This window comes from Indicator indicator, chromosome 3 (assembly GCF_027791375.1).
Source record: "Indicator indicator isolate 239-I01 chromosome 3, UM_Iind_1.1, whole genome shotgun sequence".
NCBI lineage: Eukaryota > Metazoa > Chordata > Aves > Piciformes > Indicatoridae > Indicator > Indicator indicator.
Genome location: NC_072012.1, coordinates 47,727,944 through 47,750,347, shown reverse-complemented (window position 1 = coordinate 47,750,347; position 22,404 = coordinate 47,727,944). Strand labels below are relative to the sequence as shown.

At 43.2% G+C, this 22,404-nt stretch overlaps 1 protein-coding gene across 5 annotated transcripts in view; it reads left to right on the top strand.

Moving 5' to 3' along the window:
• The window catches only part of GRIP1 (glutamate receptor interacting protein 1), a 290,474-nt gene that overhangs the window by 223,069 nt on the left and 45,001 nt on the right, over positions 1 to 22,404 (top strand). For 2 of the 5 annotated variants that reach the window (XM_054399940.1, XM_054399938.1), the window contains exons 8-10: positions 8,079 to 8,226; positions 9,838 to 10,007; positions 16,465 to 16,617. In XM_054399940.1, coding sequence (XP_054255915.1) covers positions 8,079 to 8,226; positions 9,838 to 10,007; positions 16,465 to 16,617 — 471 coding nt within the window. Of the gene's footprint in view, positions 1 to 8,078; positions 8,227 to 9,837; positions 10,008 to 15,601; positions 15,758 to 16,461; positions 16,618 to 22,404 lie in introns of all 5 variants that reach the window. The other 3 variants (XM_054399939.1, XM_054399937.1, XM_054399935.1) reach the window with 2 other exon arrangements.

The following is a 22,404-nucleotide window of genomic DNA, read 5'->3' as shown; positions in this document are numbered from 1 at the left end:
AGGGTTACTCTGCTAAATGAAGCATGAACAAAGACAGGGTGCAAACCTGGAGCAGAACAGAATACCAAGGCCAGCACTGTGCATCAGTGGCCTGTGCATGGTCCACTTATGACCTTTGCAGCCACTAAAGTATGAGGATTCAAATGATATTGCTCTAAAGGAGTGATGATGGTGCTACCTAGCTGTAGGGCATCTTCAGTGTTGCTCCCCTGCCTTTTAGATACTGCAGAAGTCTTTCTTATTGCTGCTACTGTCTCTCTTGAAACCATTGACCCAATGATCCCAATCTCAATTTCTTAATTAGATCATCTTAAAAAAAATGTAATTAATATTCCCTTCATTGCAAAATGGAGATTAGGGATGTGTTGAGATAAAATAATCTTTGGAGTACAAGGAGAGGGCATTACATAAATAAACAGCCTCTGGCTCAGAAAGATTTAGCATTTGAATAACCATCAGTCAGCTCTGTGTGTGTAAGGGAGACTTAGCTAATCTAGTTAGTATTAAACATAAGTGAATGAAAATGTCCCTACAAAGGAAATTAAAAATGATAGCAGGGTACCCTGAGGAATATTTTAACATGATGATGAAAGAAAAAAAATGACAAAAGTGGGGGTTTTGTAAGCTCTCTGCATCTGTGACCTGGGGAACTACGAACATGGGTGAAAAGAAGAAGAGAGGAATTAGTGGAGGGAGGTATGGAGGAAAGAAAAAAGGTGGAGAAAAGCTTTTCCACTCCCAGCAAATCATTGTCTTGCACAGCAAAGCCAGTAGTCATTTCTGGGTTTTGCTCTTGTTTTGCTTGAGAGCATGGAAAAGGCAGGCAATGGGAGGAGATCAGCCACCTCTCACTAAGGCAGTCTCATGGAAACATGGGAAGGGAGTAGTGGGACCACAATATGATAGAGGGTTATGAGTCCCACTATCACAAACAGGGATTGTGGTAGTTTTAGGCTGTGCCTAGAAAAATTTCCACAGATCTTGAACAGAAAGTGGTAGAATGTGAATAAATCACCATTGGATGTAAAAGGGAAAATAATGATAAGGTCTAAATAATCTCCTTGGCCTGGTATCTTACACCTTGCAAGCCACCCCAAGGGTGCAGTCTTGCCACTGGACTGGGAGGAGCTGGGACAACTTGAAGTGTAGCAGTCTTAAGGAGAGAGTGTTTTAATAGACACAAATAATATTCTCTCTGGGTTGGTCTTCATAGAATACAATAAGCAAACCACATGGAGGATGACAAAATTCATTAAGTGCAATTTGAGATACAGTTTGACATTAATGAATAGTCTGTTGGTTAATGAAGAAAAGTGGATGTGAATGCATGCAGAATCCCTGTGTGCTTTCATGTGGCTCCACTGTAGCTGAGAAGTGCTGTGAAAGGCCTTGTGAAATGATCTATGTGGAAGAGGAGAAGGCTCCAAGGAGACCTTCTTGTGGCCTTCCAGTATCTGAAGGGAGCCTACAAGAAAGCTGGGGAGGGACTTTTGAGGGTGTCAGGGAGTGATAGGACTGGGGGGAATGGAGCAAAATTAGAAATGGGTAGATTCAGATTGGATGTTAGGAAGAAATTCTTCCTCATGAGGGTGGTGAGACACTGGCACAGGTTGCCCAGGGAGGTGGTGGAAGCCTCATCCCTGGAGGTTTTTGCAGCCAGGCTGGATGTGGCTGTGAGCAACCTGCTGTAGTGTGAGGTGTCCCTGCCCATGGCAGAGGGGTTGGAGCTGGATGATCCTTGAGATCCCTTCCAACCCTGACAATTCTATGAATCTCCCCACTTTTAGTTTTGTTCCATTCCCCCCAGTCCTATCACTATCTGACATCCTAAAAAAAGTCCCTCCCCAGCTTTCTTGTAGCCCCCTTCAGATACTGGAAAGTCACAAGAAGGTCTCCTTGGAGCCTTCTCCAGACTGAACAACCCCAACTCTCTCAGTCTGTCTATGATTCTCTAAGTGTCTCAGGCTCTTAGAAACAAATTTCATCCTGCCCTAAGAAGTTCTGCCTGTTCTTTGGGTTGATCACCTAATTTGAATTTGAACAGCTGCCCATGGATTCCAAGTGCCCTGTAAGAAATGGTTTGACTTTCATGGTAGCATTTCATTAGTCTAGCTTTCCAAAGGAATGGCAAACACTCAAAGCTGTCCTAGTGCTAAACCTATGGAATGTCTGACACATGAAACTTTGAGCCATTTCTGGGGGAAAAACTAAAAAATATTTCTGTGAAATAATAGCTTCTAGTTTGACAGGAGTGAGACACACTTAGATCTGTGAATGCGTTGCTATGAAAACATTAAAACTTGGCTTTGGGAGAACTGCAGTTTCATGGAATTATGCATTTGTTTGCTTACCTGAACCAGCACAGACTTGCTGGTTTGGTTTTTATTACTGCTTTCAGTCAGAGAATCACAACAGTAGGAAAGGTGACAGCAGCTTGCTATATACTATTTTAAAGTGGAAAAAAAAAATGTTAGCCTATGGATATCTGATAGAGAAAAAGCTTGGCAAGAGAAAAATTAGTGTGAGATAATAAAATATCCACTTGTTTGTCACTCCTATCATTGCTAGAAGACACAGCAGCACCCAGGCAAGGTCAATAGCAGTCTTGTCAAGCTGTGTCTTTCAACTATCTCTTTAAGGTCAGAATCTGTTTTAACACCCTTCCTCCTTCTCTGTCTCTTCCAAGCCTCTCAAAAAATTATTTGTACCTTCTATTGCTATGACATCTGAATTAAAAAAAAAAAAAAAAAAGATAAATAAGAAAGCTCTGAAAACCTTCCAGTCAGAGAAGTGAGGAACTGTGGACCCTGCATAGTAGCAACAGAGCTCAGTGTTCACAGAGGAGGATGCTCATGGCACTTTGAGGTATGAGAAGGCTTTGGGAAGATAAAAACAAATAAACAAAACCCCCCAGGAAAGCCAAACCCAAACAAACACACCCAAATAAAAATCATCATGGACACAAATAAAGTTTGTTTTCCCATGAATTTAGTGTCAATATTGATTGTAAGCTATGACTGAAGCTTTTCCCATTTTAGGACATTTTTAAGTGCTGTTTCAGAGGTGGATTCTCTGCTGTCAAATACAAGCAGCTGACTTTTTGGCTTGCTCTACTATGGGAATTTTAAAGAGGCTTTCTGTTCTCCACCCCATCAGTTGCTCACCTGGATTCAGCAAGGCAGGAGGATAGGCAGGACTTAGCAGGTACCTAGATTTACAAGTATGGAAACAAATGGATGTGATGTGATCACTTATTTCCCTTGGAAACCAGGATAAAAGATTTTTTTTTGTTTAAACTTTAAAAGTCATTCCTGATTATCTTTTGAGATGAGGGAGGGTGATGACAATGCTTATTTTATCCAAAACATTTTTATATATTTTATAGTACATTTATACATCATAAAAGTATCTTCACTATAAAAACCTTTGTTGCTGCTGATTTAAGCTGTCAAACAACAGAGGCTGGTGCTGGTCTCTTCTCACAGGACATTGTGGAGGGGTTGGTGCTGGTCTCTTCTCACAGGTAATTAGTGATAGAACAAGAGGGAATGGCCTCAAGCTGCCACTGGGTAGGGTTAGGCTGGACATTAGGAAACCTTTTCTCAGGGCAAGAGTGGTCAGGGCTTGGAATGTGCTGGGCAGGGAGGTGGTGGAGTGCCCAAGCCTGGCTGTGTTTGAAGGTGGTTTGGCTGTGGTGCTTGGGGCTGTGGTTTAGGGGTGAGCCTTGTAGAGTAGGGTTCTGGGTTGGCCTTGGTGCTCCTGGAGGGTCTTTTCCAACCTGAATGTTTCTGTGATTTCTGTGAACGTCAGAAAAAAGATATGCTGCTACCTAGCTGAAGAAATGTATTAGCATGCAGGAAGCAATGCTGCTTCCTCTGGGAGATTTTAATCAAGCCTCTTGTTCTGATTGAGATGCAGTGCTCAAAAGTGAGAAAAAATTATTATTAAGAAAATAAAAAATAAATCCAGAGCGTTTTTCGTGCAAACATTCATCAGTGTATCTTAGGCAATTACACAGCCAATAAATCAACACAGTGTGTAAGTGCTTCAGTCACGGTGTAAATATCTTAATGACTGAAACATCTCCACACATGAATAATTTATACCTGTATGATTCATTTTTCACATCCATGCTTTACTTCAACATGATAAACTAATCTTTCTCTGTCAGGGAATGTGCGCTTGATTATCGCCTTCTGATTTCTCTTCCTTGTGTTTATTTTCCACAGTTAGACACAGTCCATTTCTTCTCTTCTGGTTCCCCTAATGTAGTTATCTTATTTATTCATCCTGTCTGCCTTGGTTTGCCTTCCCTGTTTCAGCTGGCACCTGGGAAATAACACTTGGGCATAAGCTGATCGTGCATTTCTCAAGTAACTCTGGAGCAGCATCTTGGAAGATGTGCTCATTCTCAGGAGATATTTGCATTTAGTTTCCTATCCTCAAGGCAATCATTACAGAAGGGATTTGTGACAGACCAGTAACAAGTTGAGCTTTGCTGGATCAATGTGAATTCAGACCTTTGTTGAGGTACTGATGACAAACATCTTCACAGTCTCACAGTATATCAGAGGTTGGAAGGGACCTCCAGAGATCATCAGGTCCAACCCCCCTGCCAGAGCAGGATCACTTAGGAGAGTCCACACAGGAATGCATCCAGGTGGGGTTGGAAAGTCTCCAGAGAAGGAGACTCCACAACCCCCCTGGGCAGCCTGCTCCAGGGCTCTGTCACCCTCACTGCAAAGAAGTTTCTCCTCATGTTGAGCTGAAACCTTCTCTGTTCAAGTTTGTCTCCATTGGTCCTTGGCTTATTGCTGTGCACCATCCAAAAGAGCCTGGCCCCCTCCACTTGACCCCCACCCCTCAGCTATTGATAGGCATTGATCAGATCCCCTCTCAGCCTTCTCTTCTCCACACTAAACAGCCCCAGGGCTCTCAGTCTCTCTTCACAGGGGAGATGCTCAAGTCCCCTAAGCATCCTCCTGGCTCTTGTGTCTTCTTCCCCTCTATTTGCAACTGTGAACTTGTTTGCAGCTCCAGAAACCACTAGATAGACAAGAAGAAATTCATTATTTCTCAGCACAGGAATGGGAATTGGGAATTCTTAAATTCTGCTTTGCTGTATGTGTTCATTTGGCTGTATGCAAGTCACTGCAGGCAGCCTGTCTTACGTAGACTCTTAACCAATGCATCCCAGACAATTTTGATTGTGATGACCTTCTTTAGTTACTGGAGAAAGACAGGTGGCTGCTGAGGGCAGTTCACAGAATGTTACAGAATGTTAGAGGCTGGAAGGGACCTTTCAATATCATCTAGTCCAAGCCCCCTCCCAGAGCAGGATCACCTATACCGGATCACACAGGAACACATCCAGTTTCATCCAGCTTTGAAGCTATTTAGTGCCTGAAGCTTCAGACAAGGGTGCTGGTGGGTACACTCTCTTCTTTGGATCACAATTTAAAGTTTGGAGCAGAGTTGTGGAGCAGCTTATTTTGGTAGTGCCTGTGGAAGTTCAGCCTTTAAAAGTTAGTCACCGTTGGGCACAAAAATGAATCACTCAGATAACTAAAAATATTAAATCTCCTTCTCAAACCCTAAGGTTTCTAACTGGAAAAAAAATAGACAACAGGAATATAAAAATAGTTTCAAGTTGTGGTGGGGAAAATGAATTCTATAATAATTAACTCATGCTTTATTGTACGTTATTTCATCCAAGCATCTTTTTTTTTCCCTCCATGTATACAAACAGTTTACCTGCATTACTCTCTTAACTAGGAAGAACTCCTCAGGTGAGTGTTAGTTAAGCATGATCTCATTCAATTTCTTGTATCATAGAATCATGGAATTGTCAGGGTTGGAAGGGACCACAAGGATCAGCCAGTTCCAACCCCCCTGCCATGGGCAGGGACACCTCACACTACAGCAGGTTGCTCACAGCCACATCCAGCCTGGCTGCAAAAACCTCCAGGGATGAGGCTTTTACCACATCCCTGGGCCACCTGTTCCAGCATCTCATGTGTCATCAAAGCTTGTTAATTTTGTATGATAAAACTCATTTCACAGTCTTTATCTTCCCTCTAAGAATTACATTTTTGGACTGATTTTTTAGATTGAAGACTGAATAGTATAACCTATCTGTCTTTTCCTCCATACTTTGAAGCCCAGCTGCAGTTTCAATCTCAGGAACTTCTGAAAGACATCACAGTTGAATGTTTTCTTGTATTCTTAAAGCAGGCTCCAGTACCCTGAATATTAATCCCTCCCATTTTGGTAGCTTTCCTCCATCATAAGTCCACTGAAAGGGTTATTTAATGCTGGAATAGGCTCCTCAGTGAGGTGGTTGAATCACCATCTCCAGAGGTGTTTGAAACACACACAGGTGTGGTGCTAAGGGGTCAGCACCAGATTCGGTAGGGTTAGATAATGGTTGGACTCTAGGATCTCATTGAAAGTCTTTTGCAACCATTCTATGATTCTATTCTAAGTCTATGTTTCTTCTTCTTTTTTTTTTCCCCTTATTCTGAATGTAAGCACCTCCAAAAGCTTCTGATATCACTTGCTTTGTCTCAGACTCTTTTATTTCGTTAGAGGAGACCTTTGCTTCCTGTATCTTCCCCCACTAATAGCAGCTGTTGATCGATGACTCTTGGTTAGTAGGACTTCTCAGGCAGTCTCCAGAATATACTTCACCCTTATCACTGCCTGCTTTGTTTTGGCATTTAGGAAGCAGCCTGATGTCTTTTTTCTTTGTTCTGTCTAGCTCTTGTCTCTCTTGGGCATAGTTCCTCACCACCATCGTCAATCACGATTGTTGCTGCCTCCTTTTTTCTGCTTTCTTTTTTCAGTGTTGGTCATTTACTCTATGTGCCCTGTTGCAAGGCAGTACTTTATCCAGTGATAGGATATTACAAGAATCTTCTGAATCTCCTCACATGCATTTTTCTTTAAGTCCCACTATATCTAGCTGTCATGCCTCCTGCACTTTCACCATTTGCTCCAGAATGGTCCTTTCCTTTTTGTGAGGGCTTTCTGGTAGATGCTTTCTTAACCATCTTCATTTGATTATTGTAGTTGTTGTCCACAGACTTTACCTTCCTTTTCTGAAAATTAATTTGGTGTCCTTCTTTAATCTATTCACCTACACATTTTTTTTTCCCCCCAGATAATATTCTACTTTTAAAATTAATTCTCTTTCTTCAACATGCCTGTTTTAAATTCCAGGTAATTTTTTAGCTTCAGTTGTTCAAGAGAGTGATTTGCTTAACACATTCTGGTTCCCTTACCTGGTCCATCTTTGATTTGGACGCAATCAGAAGCTTCCAGACATCCCAGATTGATGCTCTTCTTCTTGGGTTTTGTTTCCAACATTAAGAGCTGATTCTTGGCACCTAAACTGACACTGTTCCTGAATTTCTCTAAGTGGCATGTTGTCTGGTTAGAGGAATAAAGTAGCCACAGAGATTTTAAATGGGTCCTCCTCCCCTTCTACTCTGCCTTGCTGAGGCTACATCTGGAATATTGTGTCCAGTTCGGAGCCCCTCAGTTCAAGAAGGACCTCAGGGAACTGCTTGAAAGAGTCCAGCACAGAGCCACAAAGGTGTGGAAGATCTTCCTTACAAGGAGAGCCTGAGGGAGCTGAGGGGTCTTTAACTTGGAGAGGAGACTGAGAGGTGACCTCATTCATGTTGACAAAGATGTGCAGGGTGAGTGCCAAGAGGCTGGAGCCAGGCTCTGCTGGGTGATGCCCAATGACAGCACAAGGGGCAGTGGTGGAAGTTGAGGCATAGGAAGTTCCATGGAAAGATGAGGAAAAGTTTTTTCCCTTTGAAGGTGACAGAACACTGGAATAGGCTGCTCAGGGGGGTTGTGGAATCTTCCTCTGGAGATATTTAAAACCCTCCTGGCTGTGTTCCTGTGTGATCTGCTCTAGGTGCTCCTGCTCTGGCAGGGCGGGTAGGAATGGATGAGCTTTCGAGATCCCTTCTAGCCCCTAACATTCTGTGATTCTGTGAAAATATGAAAATGGCCTAAGTACCACACTGGAATGATACTGATCTTTTGTTGTCTGATTTTAACAGATTCAGTAGCAACAGCGTCTGGTCCACTGCTAGTTGAAGTTGCCAAAACTCCTGGTGCTGCTCTTGGGGTTGCACTCACTACCTCGATGTGCTGCAACAAACAGGTCATTGTCATAGACAAAATCAAATCTGCGAGTATCGCAGAAAGGTGAGTGTGACAGAGGGCTGACACTGCAGGTCCATACATCCATGTTATTTTTATTTTCTTCTGGATTGGTTTTAGAAGAACCCTCCCCACCCACCCCCCTATTTTTATTTTTTTTTTATTTGGATAAAATTGACTGAACCACATGCTCTCAAGGTTGAAGGTCTTAAAATTCCAGGGCGCCGTTTACTTCAGCTCATTCATGGAGACATAATGACATAAGTCAGCCCCCATGTATTACACCACTGTCTGCTTGCACTGTGCAACACAGGAGTTTAGAGGTCTGCTCTGACTATTAAATGTGGTGCTGTGGCAGAGTTTAGTATTTAAAAGAATAAATAACCCACTGGAATTCTTAAAGTAAACCAACAATATGGAACAGCTGTCAAGGGAAGTAAATTTTGAGGCTTTGCAGCCTTGAAGTGTTCTTTCAGAATATATCACTGGCTGTGGCACAGCAGAATGAAACTCCTGATCTCTGGATATTTTATTGGTGTTGTAGAATCTGGCAGGTATTAGGAAGACTGGCTTCTGTATGTTGCAGTTACTTTGCTCTAATTTTTCCACTTCATTTAGAGCTTCCAATAAAACCATTTAAACCATTAAAAAAATAATAAATAAATAAACCAAGCCAGATGTTTTCCCCCATTGTTCTACAGCTCTGTAACAGAGCTGTGGGCTCTTTCCTGGGTGCGTGTGTGTGTGTGTGTGTATGTGTTTATATATATCTATATACCTACCTCTATCTAAAAATCCCTTAAATATTGTGTTTCAGCAGCAAATTCCTCCTGCATGTCCCCAGCCACCCTACCTTGTAACTCTTTCTTGACGATGGTGCTTCTGGTAGCACCCACTTGTAGCAGTGAGTCTACAGCTCCTCTGTGGGCTTTACCCTACAGTAGAAACTTTGAGAGTGACGGCCATTGATCCAGGGGTGTTCTCCAGTTCAATGGTGCAGGATGCTTTAATTTTCTCCCTCTGTTTCTTCCAGTTTCGCAGGGGGTAACCAATTAAAGGAGCTGTCCACTTGACTGGTACGTCGGGATGCTGACTGCTGTGTTTGCATTTCTCAACTCATCCAGTAGCCAGTCTCTTGAGTGCAGCAAGAGTTAGCAGATAGCCCCCTCCCCACCCCACCCCTCGAGTCGCCATGCTAGCCCTGGTTTCATTATTTGTTTGACTACTGCATAATTTCATCATCATTGACAGCTTTTGTACTAATGAATGTTTGGATTATAACTCAAAAAATGATGAACTGGGTGCTTGTGTGAGGGATATGTGACCAAGTTATTTGAGTCTCCTTAAGCTCTTCTCATTCTATTCTGCTGCCATTCGCACATGATTTTATAGTCAGCTGCCCCCCATTCCAGTTCTGTGAGTGATGTCTTGGCATATGCTGTATTAACTGAATTGTTTTTAAGGTTTGTATTGATAGATATAAAGTCTGACCTGTGACAATGCCTACAAAACACAAATCTCTCTCGAGAAAAACCAAACAAACCAACCCGAACACGCGCTCATAGTTGTCATGACCAGTTTGAAGGCAGTAAAACTCGTGTCCCAAGCAAAGGGCACACCTGATCATACAGGGTTTGTTTTCCTCCTTTTATGTAGATGTGGTGCATTACATGTAGGAGACCATATTCTGTCCATTGATGGCACCAGCATGGAGTACTGCACGCTGGCGGAAGCAACGCAGTTTTTGGCTAACGCAGCGGACAACGTCAAGCTTGAAATCCTCCCTCACCACCAGACACGGCTCGCCCTGAAAGCCCCAGAGCACGGTAAGAGGATCTGTAGCACCGAGTACCCTTTGCTTTTTCTTTCACTTTTCCTGCCCTTGCTGAGCAGCCAAGGAAGCTGTCAGAGCAGTTATGTCTGTAGACGGCGTTTCTGCTCCCCAGGTTAAAGCTTCTGCGTATGTTTCTGAGAACCTCCGTGTTTTCTCAGCCTTAATGTACCCTCTGAGATTCCTATGGAGAGAGAGGGAAATCTTTTACTGGGAAACGGCTCTGCACACTTGCAGATGTACATAAAGATGCCTGTTGCAGTCATTGTGGGGGCAGCTAGCTACTTCAGTAAATGAATCTCTACGTTGCTAAATTTAGAGTGTAAAGGAAGGACCACAGTCAACTTCTTTGCAGTATATTGACTTGATAGTGTTAATGGCTGCTTCATTAATTACCCCTGTTCTCAGAAAAACTCTCCTAATTTCTCTTGCTAATGGCATTATTATTTTTGCCATCATCTTTTACAGTAACTGTGAGATGCCTTCATGGTTTCAGAGGCAGTGCTTGTGACGTAGGTTTGTTCAGAAACAGTTCCCTTGGTCCCAGCCTTTTTCCATTCCATTACCCTCGAAGAGAATGACTTTCCATTTCCAAATTGTATATCTATAAAATGTCATAGCAATTGGAGATGGAGGCTGCCTGTCTTGCCATCTAACAAATGCTGAGAAAGTGGCTGATTCATAAATGGAGTCAAAAAATACTGCAAGTTGATGGGCATCCAAGAAGTAACATGGGTTGTCATGTGCAGTGAGAACAGGCACCTGTGTTGCAGTGGTGCTGGGTTTTGAGCCTGTGGTACTGTGCTTCAGCCTTTAGTTTAGACTAAGACAAGATTTCTGATCCCTAGACCTGTCACTGATGGTAAATGTTTGTCCTTGTTTTGAGCCACGAGCTGCCCAGGGCAAAAGGACAGGAAAGTATTTTACCCCCAAGGGAGTAAAATAAGACAAACCACTTGCACAGAATTGGAGGTTAAATATGAATGCTATTTACAAATAGATACAGAAATACAACAGGTATTCAGGGAAAAGGAATATATACACAAATTCAGCTTACCAGGTTAGAACCTTCCAAAACCTCCCCCCCATACACAGCTCAGCAGGTCCAGGAGCAGGTCAAACTGCCCCCCAACAGGACTCACTGCCCCCCAACCCTAGGCCAGTATTGTGTAGCAAGAAATTAGCTTGCCAAGACAAGGCTGCAGAAGGCCCAAACTCCCCCATGAACCACAGAGATAAGAGACACCACGTCAGGAGCAGAGAGAAGGGAGAAAAGAGGGAGAATTGGCTGTGAACTCCCTTTTTATATAGGGAGATGCAGGAATGGGATAACAAAGATTACACTTTCCTGTGTCCTTCGCTCCCCTAGACTGTCTAGCCCCCAGAGGACTTTCTATCTCTGTGGTAGGACACCCAGTCCTAAACCCATGCCAATGTTCTTGGACATCTGTCTAAGATCCAGCCTGACCAGGATGTTCTAGTCAGTTTGTCAGTGCTGAATATTGAACTAGTGGCTGAGGAAACACTTGTTTCTCCTAGACCAATGTGACCAAGAAGTAACCCTTGCTGTTCATCCATAATTCAGCTGCACCTTTGTCCCCTTTCTACTTAAGCCTGTTAGAGGGGCAAGGAGGCCTGGAGCATTACTGCAGAAGGAGAATGAGATGGAGAAAAAATTTTGCACTGTATTTTCATTGCTTTCATTGGTGATGGCACATTGCAAACAGATCTTTCATTGTTTTGAAGCAAAAATGTCACACAATCAATTTCTGGCTGGTTAAAGAACCTTTGAAGAGCATTTCCTTGGGGAAGATGAGTACCAGGGCCAAAGGTTTGTACAGATGATGCTATTATTTGAAACAATTGGTGCTGGTGGATGAGAAGCTCAACATGAGCCACCAGTGTGCACTTGCAGCCCAGGAAGCAAATGACATCCTGGGCTGCATCAAGAGAAGCATAGCCAGCAGGTCGAGGGAGGTGATTTTCCCCCTCTGCTCCACTCTGGTGAGACCCCACCTGGAGCACTGTGTCCAGTTCTGGAGCCCCTATTACAGGAAAGATCTGGAGGTACTGGAACATGTCCAGAGAAGGGCCACAAGGATGATCAGAGGGCTGGAGCTCCTCTGCTATGAGGACAGACTGAAAGAGTTGGGGCTGTTCAGTCTGGAGAAGAGAAGGCTCTGAGGAGACCTTCTTGTGGCCTTCCAGTATCTGAAAGGGGCTACAAGAAAGCTGGGGTGTCAGGTAGTGATAGGACTATGGGGAATGGAATAAAATAAGTTGGATGTTAGGAAGAAGTTTTTCCCCATGAGGGTGGTGAGATCCTAGAACAGGTTGCCCAGGGAGGTGGTGGAAGCCTCATCCCTGGAGGTGTTTAAGGCCAGGCTGGATGAGGCTCTGGGCAACCTGATGCAGTGTGAGGTGTCCCTGCCCATGGCAAGGGGGTTGGAACTGGATGATCCTTGAGGTCCCTTCCAATCCTAACAATTCTATGATTCTGTGATTTAAAACAAATTGATGCTGGTCTAGTTGAGGATGTCCCTGCTGACTGCAGGGGATGTTGGACTAGGTGACCTTCGGAGGTCCCTTCCAACCCAGACCATTCTATGAGTCTGTCAGTCTGTGACTCTATGACTTAATGTACCTTGACCTAGTGCAGACTCTTAGAAAAAGCAATGCTTTTCCTTGCCAGAGTTAAGAACTGGCTGTTACAAAATCATGTCAAGGGGATCTACAAACCCTACCTAAGAACATCCTTTAGTGAGAAATCTCCCTAAGGTAATAAAGTTGTTTTCTTAAGTAAGGCAGAATAACTAGGATCTCTACAGCCTTCCCAGCCCCTCTCCAGGTGATGCTACCCCAATATCACAACCAATTCAAGATGGAACATGCTTTATGGAAGTGAGTACCCTCTTGGAAACAACCTTTCATCAGCTGTGGTATGGCCTGCATGCTGTTTGAAACACTCCCTCTTTGTGTCTGCTGTGAGCTGAGTCCTTAGGGCTGTATCTGTTGAGCTCAGTTATTTGGTTTATGAGAACATGCTAGGAATTTAAGATGGGCAGGAAAGTCAGCATCTAAAATAAATTTAAATTTTAGCCCTAAAATAAAATGGAGAGAGCTATAAAATATCAGATTTCTCTTCATGGGTTTTTTTCCCCTTTTTGACTGTGCTGCTAACATTCAGTTCTCTTGCTGCCCTATTGGTTTTATGTTTGCTCTACACAATCCTGGTTTGGAATAGCTCAAATTACTGCTAAATTACTATGTTTGCACACAAAAGGATTTGCTTTTACAGAACTGCTGTTGAATTGGGATTATCCTTCTCCAGGCTGAGCAAACTGAATTTGTGTGCCTTCCAACTTTGTAGGACATTTATATCTCTCAGTGTGAAAATGAAGCATTAAAAAAAATATCAAAGACTACCAGACAATTTTCTGCTGGAAGTAGTCTATTTAATTAAACAAGTCTCACAGCAACTTGAAAATAATGAAAACCCACCTGGCCACATTTTTCTTATCAGATTTTAATTTTTACAGCATAGTTAAAGTTTGGAAATCTTGCTGTGTCTGCACACAATCAAAGAGATCATTTTATCTGAGAAGATAGGACAGTCAGGAAAATTACATATGGCTATAGCAGGTGACTACTGCAGTTCCTGGGACTTTCCTGGCTGATAGAAGATTTTTCCAAAGTCCCAGAGATCACTGGCACTGAAGCCAGGGGGTGAGGTACCAGGTGCTCCTACTGATGCTGGCTTCGTGCCCCTGCCCCTCATATTTGTTGTCTGTTGAAGGGAAAACAAATTAATTCTTTTGATTCAAACACATCAGGACACATCTAGGGTCCTCTCAGGGAGGGACACAGTCCTGGGGCACCCTTTTAGCCTGGAGAAGAGGAGGCTCAGGGGAGACCTTATTGCCATCTACAACTACCTGAAGGGAGGTTGTAGCCAGGTGGGGCTTGGTCTCTTCTCCCAAGCAAGCAGTGACAGAACAAGAGGACACAGTCTCAAGCTGTGCAGGGGGAGGTTTAGGCTGGATGTGAGGAAGAAATTCTTCCAGCAAGAGAGATTGGCCATGGGAATGTGCTGCCCAGGGGGGTGGTGGAGTCACTGTCCCTGGAAGTGTTTAAAATAAGACTGGCTGAGGCACTTAGTGCCATGGTTTAGTTGATTAGATGGTGTTGGGTGATAGGTTGGACTGGATGATCTCAAAGGTCTTTTCCAACCTGGTTAATTCTGTGATTCCATGGAGGGCACAGGGCCAGGCTGGGCAGTGCAAGGTTCTCCAGAATCCTGACAACCCTGCAAGGCTGTGGGGACATAATGAGACATGATTTGAATGCAAGGTGTGGGTTCAGCCCAAACAGTAAAGACTTTTGACTGCTGTTGAAGTCCAGCATGAGGTCATATGTCTGCAGCCATTCTCAATCTAGCAGGTAGCAGAGGGACACAGCTAAGACAGCTCACGGACCAAAGACTCTAATTTGTGTTTCATGGTATGAGTGAATTCCTCAGTGTTTCTGAGACAAAAATCCAGTGAATAGTTTGCAGTGTGAAGTGTTCCTCCACGGTTCAGCAAGCACATGGCTATGCTTAATTTAATGTGGAGTAGACTGTACTTAATGAAGGGTGACTTCAGTCATTTTCCTTTAGTATTTGACACATCAAGTGAAATGCTTCCCGTTCTCTTGATAAACACTGGCCTTCACTTTTGGCATGTTCCAGACTCCCCAGATGTAGAATCAGCAATCAATTATGGTCTCAAATTTCTTCCAGGAAAGGATCATTTTAAAGTTCTGAAGATCAGGTTTTAAAAGAAACCTAACATTAAATTGCATGTTCAGCTAATCAATAAGAGCTCTTCTTTATTAACCAGATTTCAGGATGGAGTTTTTCTGCTGGCCCAGGGAAGTTGTTACTGTCCAGAACAGCATAGTGCCAGCAGTAGATGGTGGCAAAATTAAAATGTCAATGCAGCAAATTGAAATGACTGGCAAGTAGGCATCTCCATTTTAGACAGTGCTGTGTATAGCATCTGGTTGGTCTTTTGAATGTAGATAAATGCAAGCAGAGACTTTTAACCTTCAATTAATGGCCAAATGTAATATCTTAGTGTTCCATCCCTGGAAGTTTTTAAGGCCAGACTGGATGTGGCTGTGAGCAACCTGCTGTAGTGTGAGGTGTCACTGCCCATGGCAGGGGGATTGGAACTGGATGATCCTTGAGGTCCCTTCCAGCCCTGACAATTCTGTGACCCTAAGGAAATTTGCAGTCTTAGCTCCTAAAGCCAGGGTTGAATTAGGAATTGATTCAGTACTTGTCTTTTTTAAAAACATGAAGGAAATCAAACTAAACAAAACAAAAAATCAGAAGCATTTATTCTTTCTGTTCCACAAGTCAGCACCCCCTGGTAAGACCACAAGACCAGGTTATCTATTATTTCATTTCGTTTTACTTTTGATTTATTTGTTTATTTTTATGTTTGGACTTCTTTGGTTTTTTGTTGCTCGTGCAATTCAGTTACTTTTCCCCTCTTCTTTGGTCCTTTTGTTTTCTGATTTTCCGTCATCCCCTCGTGTGGGCAGTGAAGGTTCAAAGAAGCAGCGGGCAGCTTACCTGGGATTCGTGTGCCAACAGCCACAGCAGCCTCCTCACCTACCATCATTATAACACCTACCACCCTGACCATTGCAGGATGCCAGCCTTCAAAGTCCAGAAAGCACCTCCTCAAAAAAGCCTTCGTAATGTTCCACGCTTTTTCCTGCTGACGTATTTTCTCCTCCTCTTCTTCTTTTTCCTCCTCCTCCTCCTTCCCCTCATCTTTCACTTACACTTTTCCCGCTTCAGGCACTAAAACCTTCTCAGTTTTATGGATGCTACACTTTTTCATAGCCATGCCAAAGTTATTTCTGACATTTGACACCTTTTCCTTTCTGTAACAAGTAGTTACAGGTAACTTCCTTTCTGTTACAAGTAGTAGACAGGAAAAGGCTTGAGAATTCTGAATGAATCAGCTCTTTTGCTGCATAGGAGATCGTTCCATTTGAGTAGTGTATATCAAGCAGCATCTTTGAATGCAAAGTACTGCTTCTGTCAGAAATTCCTCATTAGACAAAGGCATTTCTAAAGTCAGTGTATCCAGACATATTGATCTGCACTGCTTCATGGCTATGTGGTGGAAAATGGAACGTGTTTTGCCAAATGTAAGTTGTGTGCTATGAATGTCCTACGGTATCTTTGTTAACTTCCAGCAGGTATTTTCATGAAGTGCTGGCTCTGCTTTTACCCAGGGCCACTTCTGTGGTTTAATGTCTCTGTTCCTGGAATTGCACAAACCATTCCTGTGCATCAGGCACGTGGTTTGATTCCTTGATGAGTTACAGGCATGTGCCGCACTCTTCTGTGAAGGCTGAGTGCTGTATGCCAAGTGTTTGATTTCTTACAGCAGCTTTGGTGTCTTCATCCTTCTCTCCTACCTCCATGAGTGCATACAGCCTGAGTTCCCTGAACATGGGGACCTTACCTCGCAGCCTCTACTCCACCAGCCCACGTGGGACAATGATGAGGCGGAGGATGAAAAAGAAGGACTTCAAAAGCTCCTGTAGGTGGTAACAGCATTTACTCGAAATGTGCAGTGATGAATGGGTGGAGGAGGGGGAAGATACAGAAAAAAGGTACAAAGTACCTTAATTTATATCTACTAGGTAGAAGAAAGAACCATTGGAGTTTCTGTTAGGTGTTGAGAAACATCAGTGTAAAACTGCTTGTCCAGTGCTAAAATGAGATGAGTAGAGGCCATGCAGCACAAGTGTCTCATCTGAAATGCATAAATCAATGTTTTCTTCAGACAGTTCTGGAAGACTTTGTTACACATTGCTGAAGTGATTTTCAGATTCCTTTTTCAACTCTTCCCTTTTCCATCAGGGAATGGAATTCATAGCTGAATAGTCAAAACCAGATTGCTGGTAAGCTCACCCAACTATTCCCACATTACAGAAGGAGAGTGTCTTGCCACAGTACCTCCTAGGTCATTTTAATATTTATAACCACACCATACTCTACAGTAATTTTTGTCAGGAGTAGTGACAAATAGCAGTGATGCCTTGTTTCTGACCACTCCCTGGGATTCAAAGCAAGGATTTCCCATGAGTCAGTAATATCCCAGCTCAGTGTGGATATATTTCAGACTGTTCCACTTTGCCTATTGCTAAGTATTCACTGGGCCAGAGAGAGTGTGGCTGTATCAGTGTGTTGTTTCCCACACTCCATCTAAGGGTCTCCTCTCTTTTCAGCTTCTCTGTCTTTGTGTGATCTTCAGCAGCTCAGTTTCTCCAGAGCAGGGAAGTGAGAACTGCTCTGTAAATCATCTGCTCCAGCTAGTGATGCTCACAGGTCCAACCTGGAAAAAAAACTCAGCTGCTGTACTATATTAAAGATTTCCCATGGTCATAACAAAAACCAGAGCAAACCAGCAGCCTCCAACTAAAGCCAAGTCACTGTGGAGCTGTGTGGAAATGTTTGAGAGAGTAAATGAGGTTTTGCTTTCTTGCAAGGTTTTTTGTTGTTGCTTGCTTGCTCTTATTTCTTTCACAAAGCAAATATTTTTACATAACTTTTGCCTGGAAGTACATTTTGATTTGTAATCTGATAACCCTTTTCCACAGCTCATCTGCTGACTTGTTAGGTTCTAAAGCATTCTGTTGGGTCATGGAGAGATACAGTGGAGTGAGACTATGGAGAGAGTCCATTCATGCTGTAGAGGTCCAATTCCTACATGTCCTCACGTGTACATGAGGGACAGGAGTAGTGTTACAGTAACAGTAATCAATTTGAATGGCAAAATAATGCTGGATGCAAAAAGTAGTTCTTGATTGTGCTCTATTACAGCTGTCCCATCCAACACATCCAACTGTTCATCCTGCAAGCTAAGCCTGTTATGGATCTGGGAGCTATTACTTGGGTTGTTACCTTTTTTCAGATATTTTTCCTTCAAGGAAGCCTTGCTCTGCAATTTGCTGTCCTGTGAAGGCTCAACTCAAGGCCACATGATTTAAGTGGGACAGTTACCTAAGCACTGCAGCCCACCTGAAAGATTCCTCAAGTCAGAAGGCCCTGAGGGTGACAAGCTGCTATGATTAAACAAATCTCTAGCTAGGAGGAATTAGGGTGAGGCTTTGTTGTGGGGTGGTTTATTTTTTATTGTGCATTTGCATTATAAATTTGATCATAAATCATATCAGTTGTGAGGTCTGGATATAGAACATTACAAAACACATGGGACTGGCCCCATGCTGAGTGAGTCTGTGCCTCACTCCAAGCAGTGGCTGCATCAGCAACCCTGAATCAGAGCTGGCTTTGGTGGAATTGGCTGGCCAGCCAGGCTTGCTTGCCCTTTCTGTCAGCTTGCTTTTCAGCCCATGCAGAGTTCTTTAGGCCTTCTTGCTAGTCTTACACCCTCACAAGTAACTTCAGCCAAATTAGCAGGCATACACTGGACTGAATGCACTACAAGTGACCTCAACAGTGAATGTCTGGTCCTGTACCCTTCCACCATCCATTGACAGGTCTTGGGAAACCTTGGCCTTCTGCCTTTGTGGGAGACTCATGAGCACCAGGTCCTTTTCACAGATAAGGAGTAGCACACTCTTGTAATTTTAATAGGAATGTTGTTTAGTTTTTTTTTTTCCCTTTAAGCCAGTTGGATAATTGTAAGGTTTTATTAATGTTAATATTATAATAATATTAACATATTATAATGTTAATATTTTATTAATGTTAATAAAATATTTGTTAATATTTTAATAAATATTTTAGGATGTCATTTAAAAAGGAAGGAATATATTGGTGTAGGATATCATAAAGCTTTCATTGTAAGTTATATTTAGGAAACCCTGCATGACTTAAAAAGATCATGCCAAGAATTCATCTTGATGAAGTGTAAGGGTACAGGGGGTTACAAGACTTTTATGGTCAGGATCTCACAGTGATTGCATTAGTTGCACACATCTTTCCCAACATGTGGCTGTAAAAATCAAAGGCATGCCCTGCTTTATTTATGCCACTTGTTCTCTATTTTAATTCTTCCTCTGCTTTTGTTTTTTTTTGTTTGTGTTAAGCTATCATCTTCATTGTGGAAGCACTTCATTTATTATTCAGTTAAGGTCTAAATCTTGAAGGATTTTTGCACTATGTTCATGTTAGGTCTTGAAAGTGAGACAATTTTATACCAATTTATGTGACAGTTCCTGGGACTTGCATATCTGGTAGAAACTAGAGAGGGTCTTAGATGTGCATGGGTGCTGTTTTCCAGCACATCTGAGTTAGCTGGCTGCTAGCAGGAGGAGGAGTGAACATTTTGCAGTTTCTCAAGGGTCAAAGCAGGAGAGTGCAAGCACAATAAATTCCATATATATATTTAAATACATTTTGCTTTGCTTCTCATATGGCTGCAGGAGTAAAAGTAACAAGTGCATAATCTTCAAATTCAAGAATATTAACTGCAGTCCCCAGGGCAAAAACTATGCAAGTATGCTGAAGGGTGCCCCTAACAGTAGCAACTAGGGATCACTGTACATCCATGTCCCCTTTTTAAATCAAGAAGGTTGCTTTCTGGCCTGTAAAACTTCAAATCCATCAAGCAACCAAAAGGAAAAAAAGGCAGTAGTTTCTGCTGCAGCTCCAGAGGAGGGCCATGAGAATGCTCAGGGGGTTGGAGCAGCTCTGCTATGAGGACAGGCTGAGGGAGCTGGGGGTGTTCAGCCTGGAGAAGAGGAGGCTCTGGGGAGACCTAATAGCAGCCTGCCAGTACCTGAAGGGGGCTACAGGAAGGCTGGAGAGAGACTGTTTGCAAAGGCCTGCAGGGACAGGATGAGGGACAATGGCTGGATGAGCTTTGGAGGTCCCTTCCAACCCAGACCATTCTATGATTCCAACTCAACTCAGCTGCAGTTGAGCTACAGACCCAAACATGCTCTAAGTCATGGGTTTGGGTACCTGTAGCATTTTACAGAGGCTTAGCAGATAGCTCTTGTTACATGATTTGGAAAGAGTATTTTCATCTCTGCTCTTTTTTTCATTCCTATTTCTGTTCCATTTTCTTTGGGAGTGGGAGGAGTTCCTGGTTGTCACTTTTAAATGTCCACAATATCAAAATATTTATCAGGGTGAGTTTTAAATCCCACAAATAGTGACTTGATTTCCTGCTGTGAATTAAAACTTCAGCTGTCCTAAAAGCTGAAACAAATGTTGTGAGACCTTTAGGTCCCTAACAGGGCATTGAGAAAAGAATAAGAAAGTTAGAGAATCATCTAGATGTCTGCTGCACAGGGGGAATGGACACACAAGTGATGGGCAACAAAGAGACAGCTAACAAGCAATTATTGTGTGCCCTTAAAGAAAGGGAAAATGGAACTTTTATGAGCTTGGATGCCCTAAACTTAGACATTTGTAGAAGTGCATTAGGGGATCTGCTATTATATTAACCCTGAATTTGTTTGGTTTCGTGATATTTTAGCCTTTGCAGTGCAGAGGGATGGAGAAACCTATTTCTCACATGCAGTAAATACTGAAGTTGGTGACCATCTCTAAGAACAGGTTATTAGCATTTACATTTGGGTACTGAGTGCAGGTAAAAGAAACAGTAAGAAGGAAGCTATTGAGTAACTGGAGGTTCTCCTCCTCTGCCCTGGTGAGGCTCCACCTGGAATATTGCATCCAGTTCTGGGCTTCCTAGTTCAGGAGGGACAGGGATCTACTGGAGTGTCCAGCAGAGGGCTACAAGGATGCTGAAGGGACTGGAGCACTGATGAGAGGCTGAGAGCCCTGGGGCTGTTTAGTGGGGAGAGGAGAAGGCTGAGAGGGGATCTGATCAATGTCTATCAATAGCTGAGGGTTAGGGGTCAGAAGGAAGGGCCAGGGACAGCCTCTGCTCACTTGTGCCCTGGGGTAGGACAAGGAGCAATGGACAGAAACTACAACACAGGAAGTTCCACCTCAACATGAGGAGGAACTTCTTCACTGTGAGGGTGACAGAGCACTGGAACAGGCTGCCCAGAGAGGCTGCAGAGTCTCCTTCTCTGGAGCCTTTCCAGCCCTGTCTGGATGTGTTCCTGTGTGACCTGTGCTGGATTCTCTGGTCCTGCTCTGGCAGGGGGTTGGACTGGAAGATCTCCAAAGGTCCCTTCCAACCCCTAACATCCTATGAGCCTGTGATACACAATTCTTACAAAACAAAATTAAAGCAGGATATGTGTGAGGACAGTCATTTAGAAAAGACAGTTGCAGAGCTGAAAGGAGCTTTGCTGGGAGAAAACAGAAACCCAAGAGGTTTGAGGCAAGCAAAACCTGTATGACAGAACTGTCATTGCCAACTGTGCCATACTGATCAGATTTGATACTGCTGCAGAGCAAATGTCTAATGCTTCTAGCCCCAATGCACAGGAAGTACTCCTACAACCTCTGACATGCTTGTACAGCTGTGCTAATGTTGTCTATAATGTCAAACCAGGAACTAATTCATTTCCCCACATCCAAGAAAGAAAAATTCCCCAGTTAAACAATCTCCCACATAAACCATGAACTAAACTAGCCCTCAGAGAAACCTTGAGCTTTTATCTAAGGCAGGAATGGGTCCTGAAGGCAATTAGAGGTAGAGAGGTAATGGCATATATTTCTAACACAAACCCATTCCCCACGCTCTGCATTTGAGGATTATGGTTACTTTACTGGCCTGAACAGGAATGACAAACTCTGTGTGTCTTTGTAGGACATAATGAAAAGCAGTACTTTGTCACGGGGGGAATTCACGTAATGGTACAATAGGCATTTAAGCAGAGATCAAAGAACCAAAAGTGCAGTCTTTACCTTCCATAGGTAATTACATTGGAGCTCAATGTTGTTCTTATCTTGATTTGTTCTGTAATGCAGCCTGTTCAGAACAAAAGTGAAAACAGAGAGAGGGAGTAAATCAGGAGCACAGAAGCAGTCGCCTGTGTTGCACACAGAAGGGTCCCCCCACAGTTCCTTTGAGAGACCCCAAAATCCTTTTTTATTTTTCCTCACCCTCTCTGGTTGCTGAAACAGAGTTTGTTCAACTTAAACTACTCAGTTGGCCTGACAAATTGCTAACATGGAATAAATATGCACAGGAGGAAGGCATCCTTATTTCTTGCAAGAGAGTCTGGACCATGTGCTTTGTTGCCAACAATGATGCATTGCTGTGAGATGTTCAAAAGAGCTGCTGGGAATCAGCCTGAGTAACAGCTGGCCTTGCACCTCCAACTGCCTTAGCTCCTGTGAAAGTTCTGCCCAGCCATGCCTCAGACTTCATGCAAACACAACTGAAGGATGCTCTGAGATTCTTGGGGGTTGGGAGAGTCAAAAGGACAGA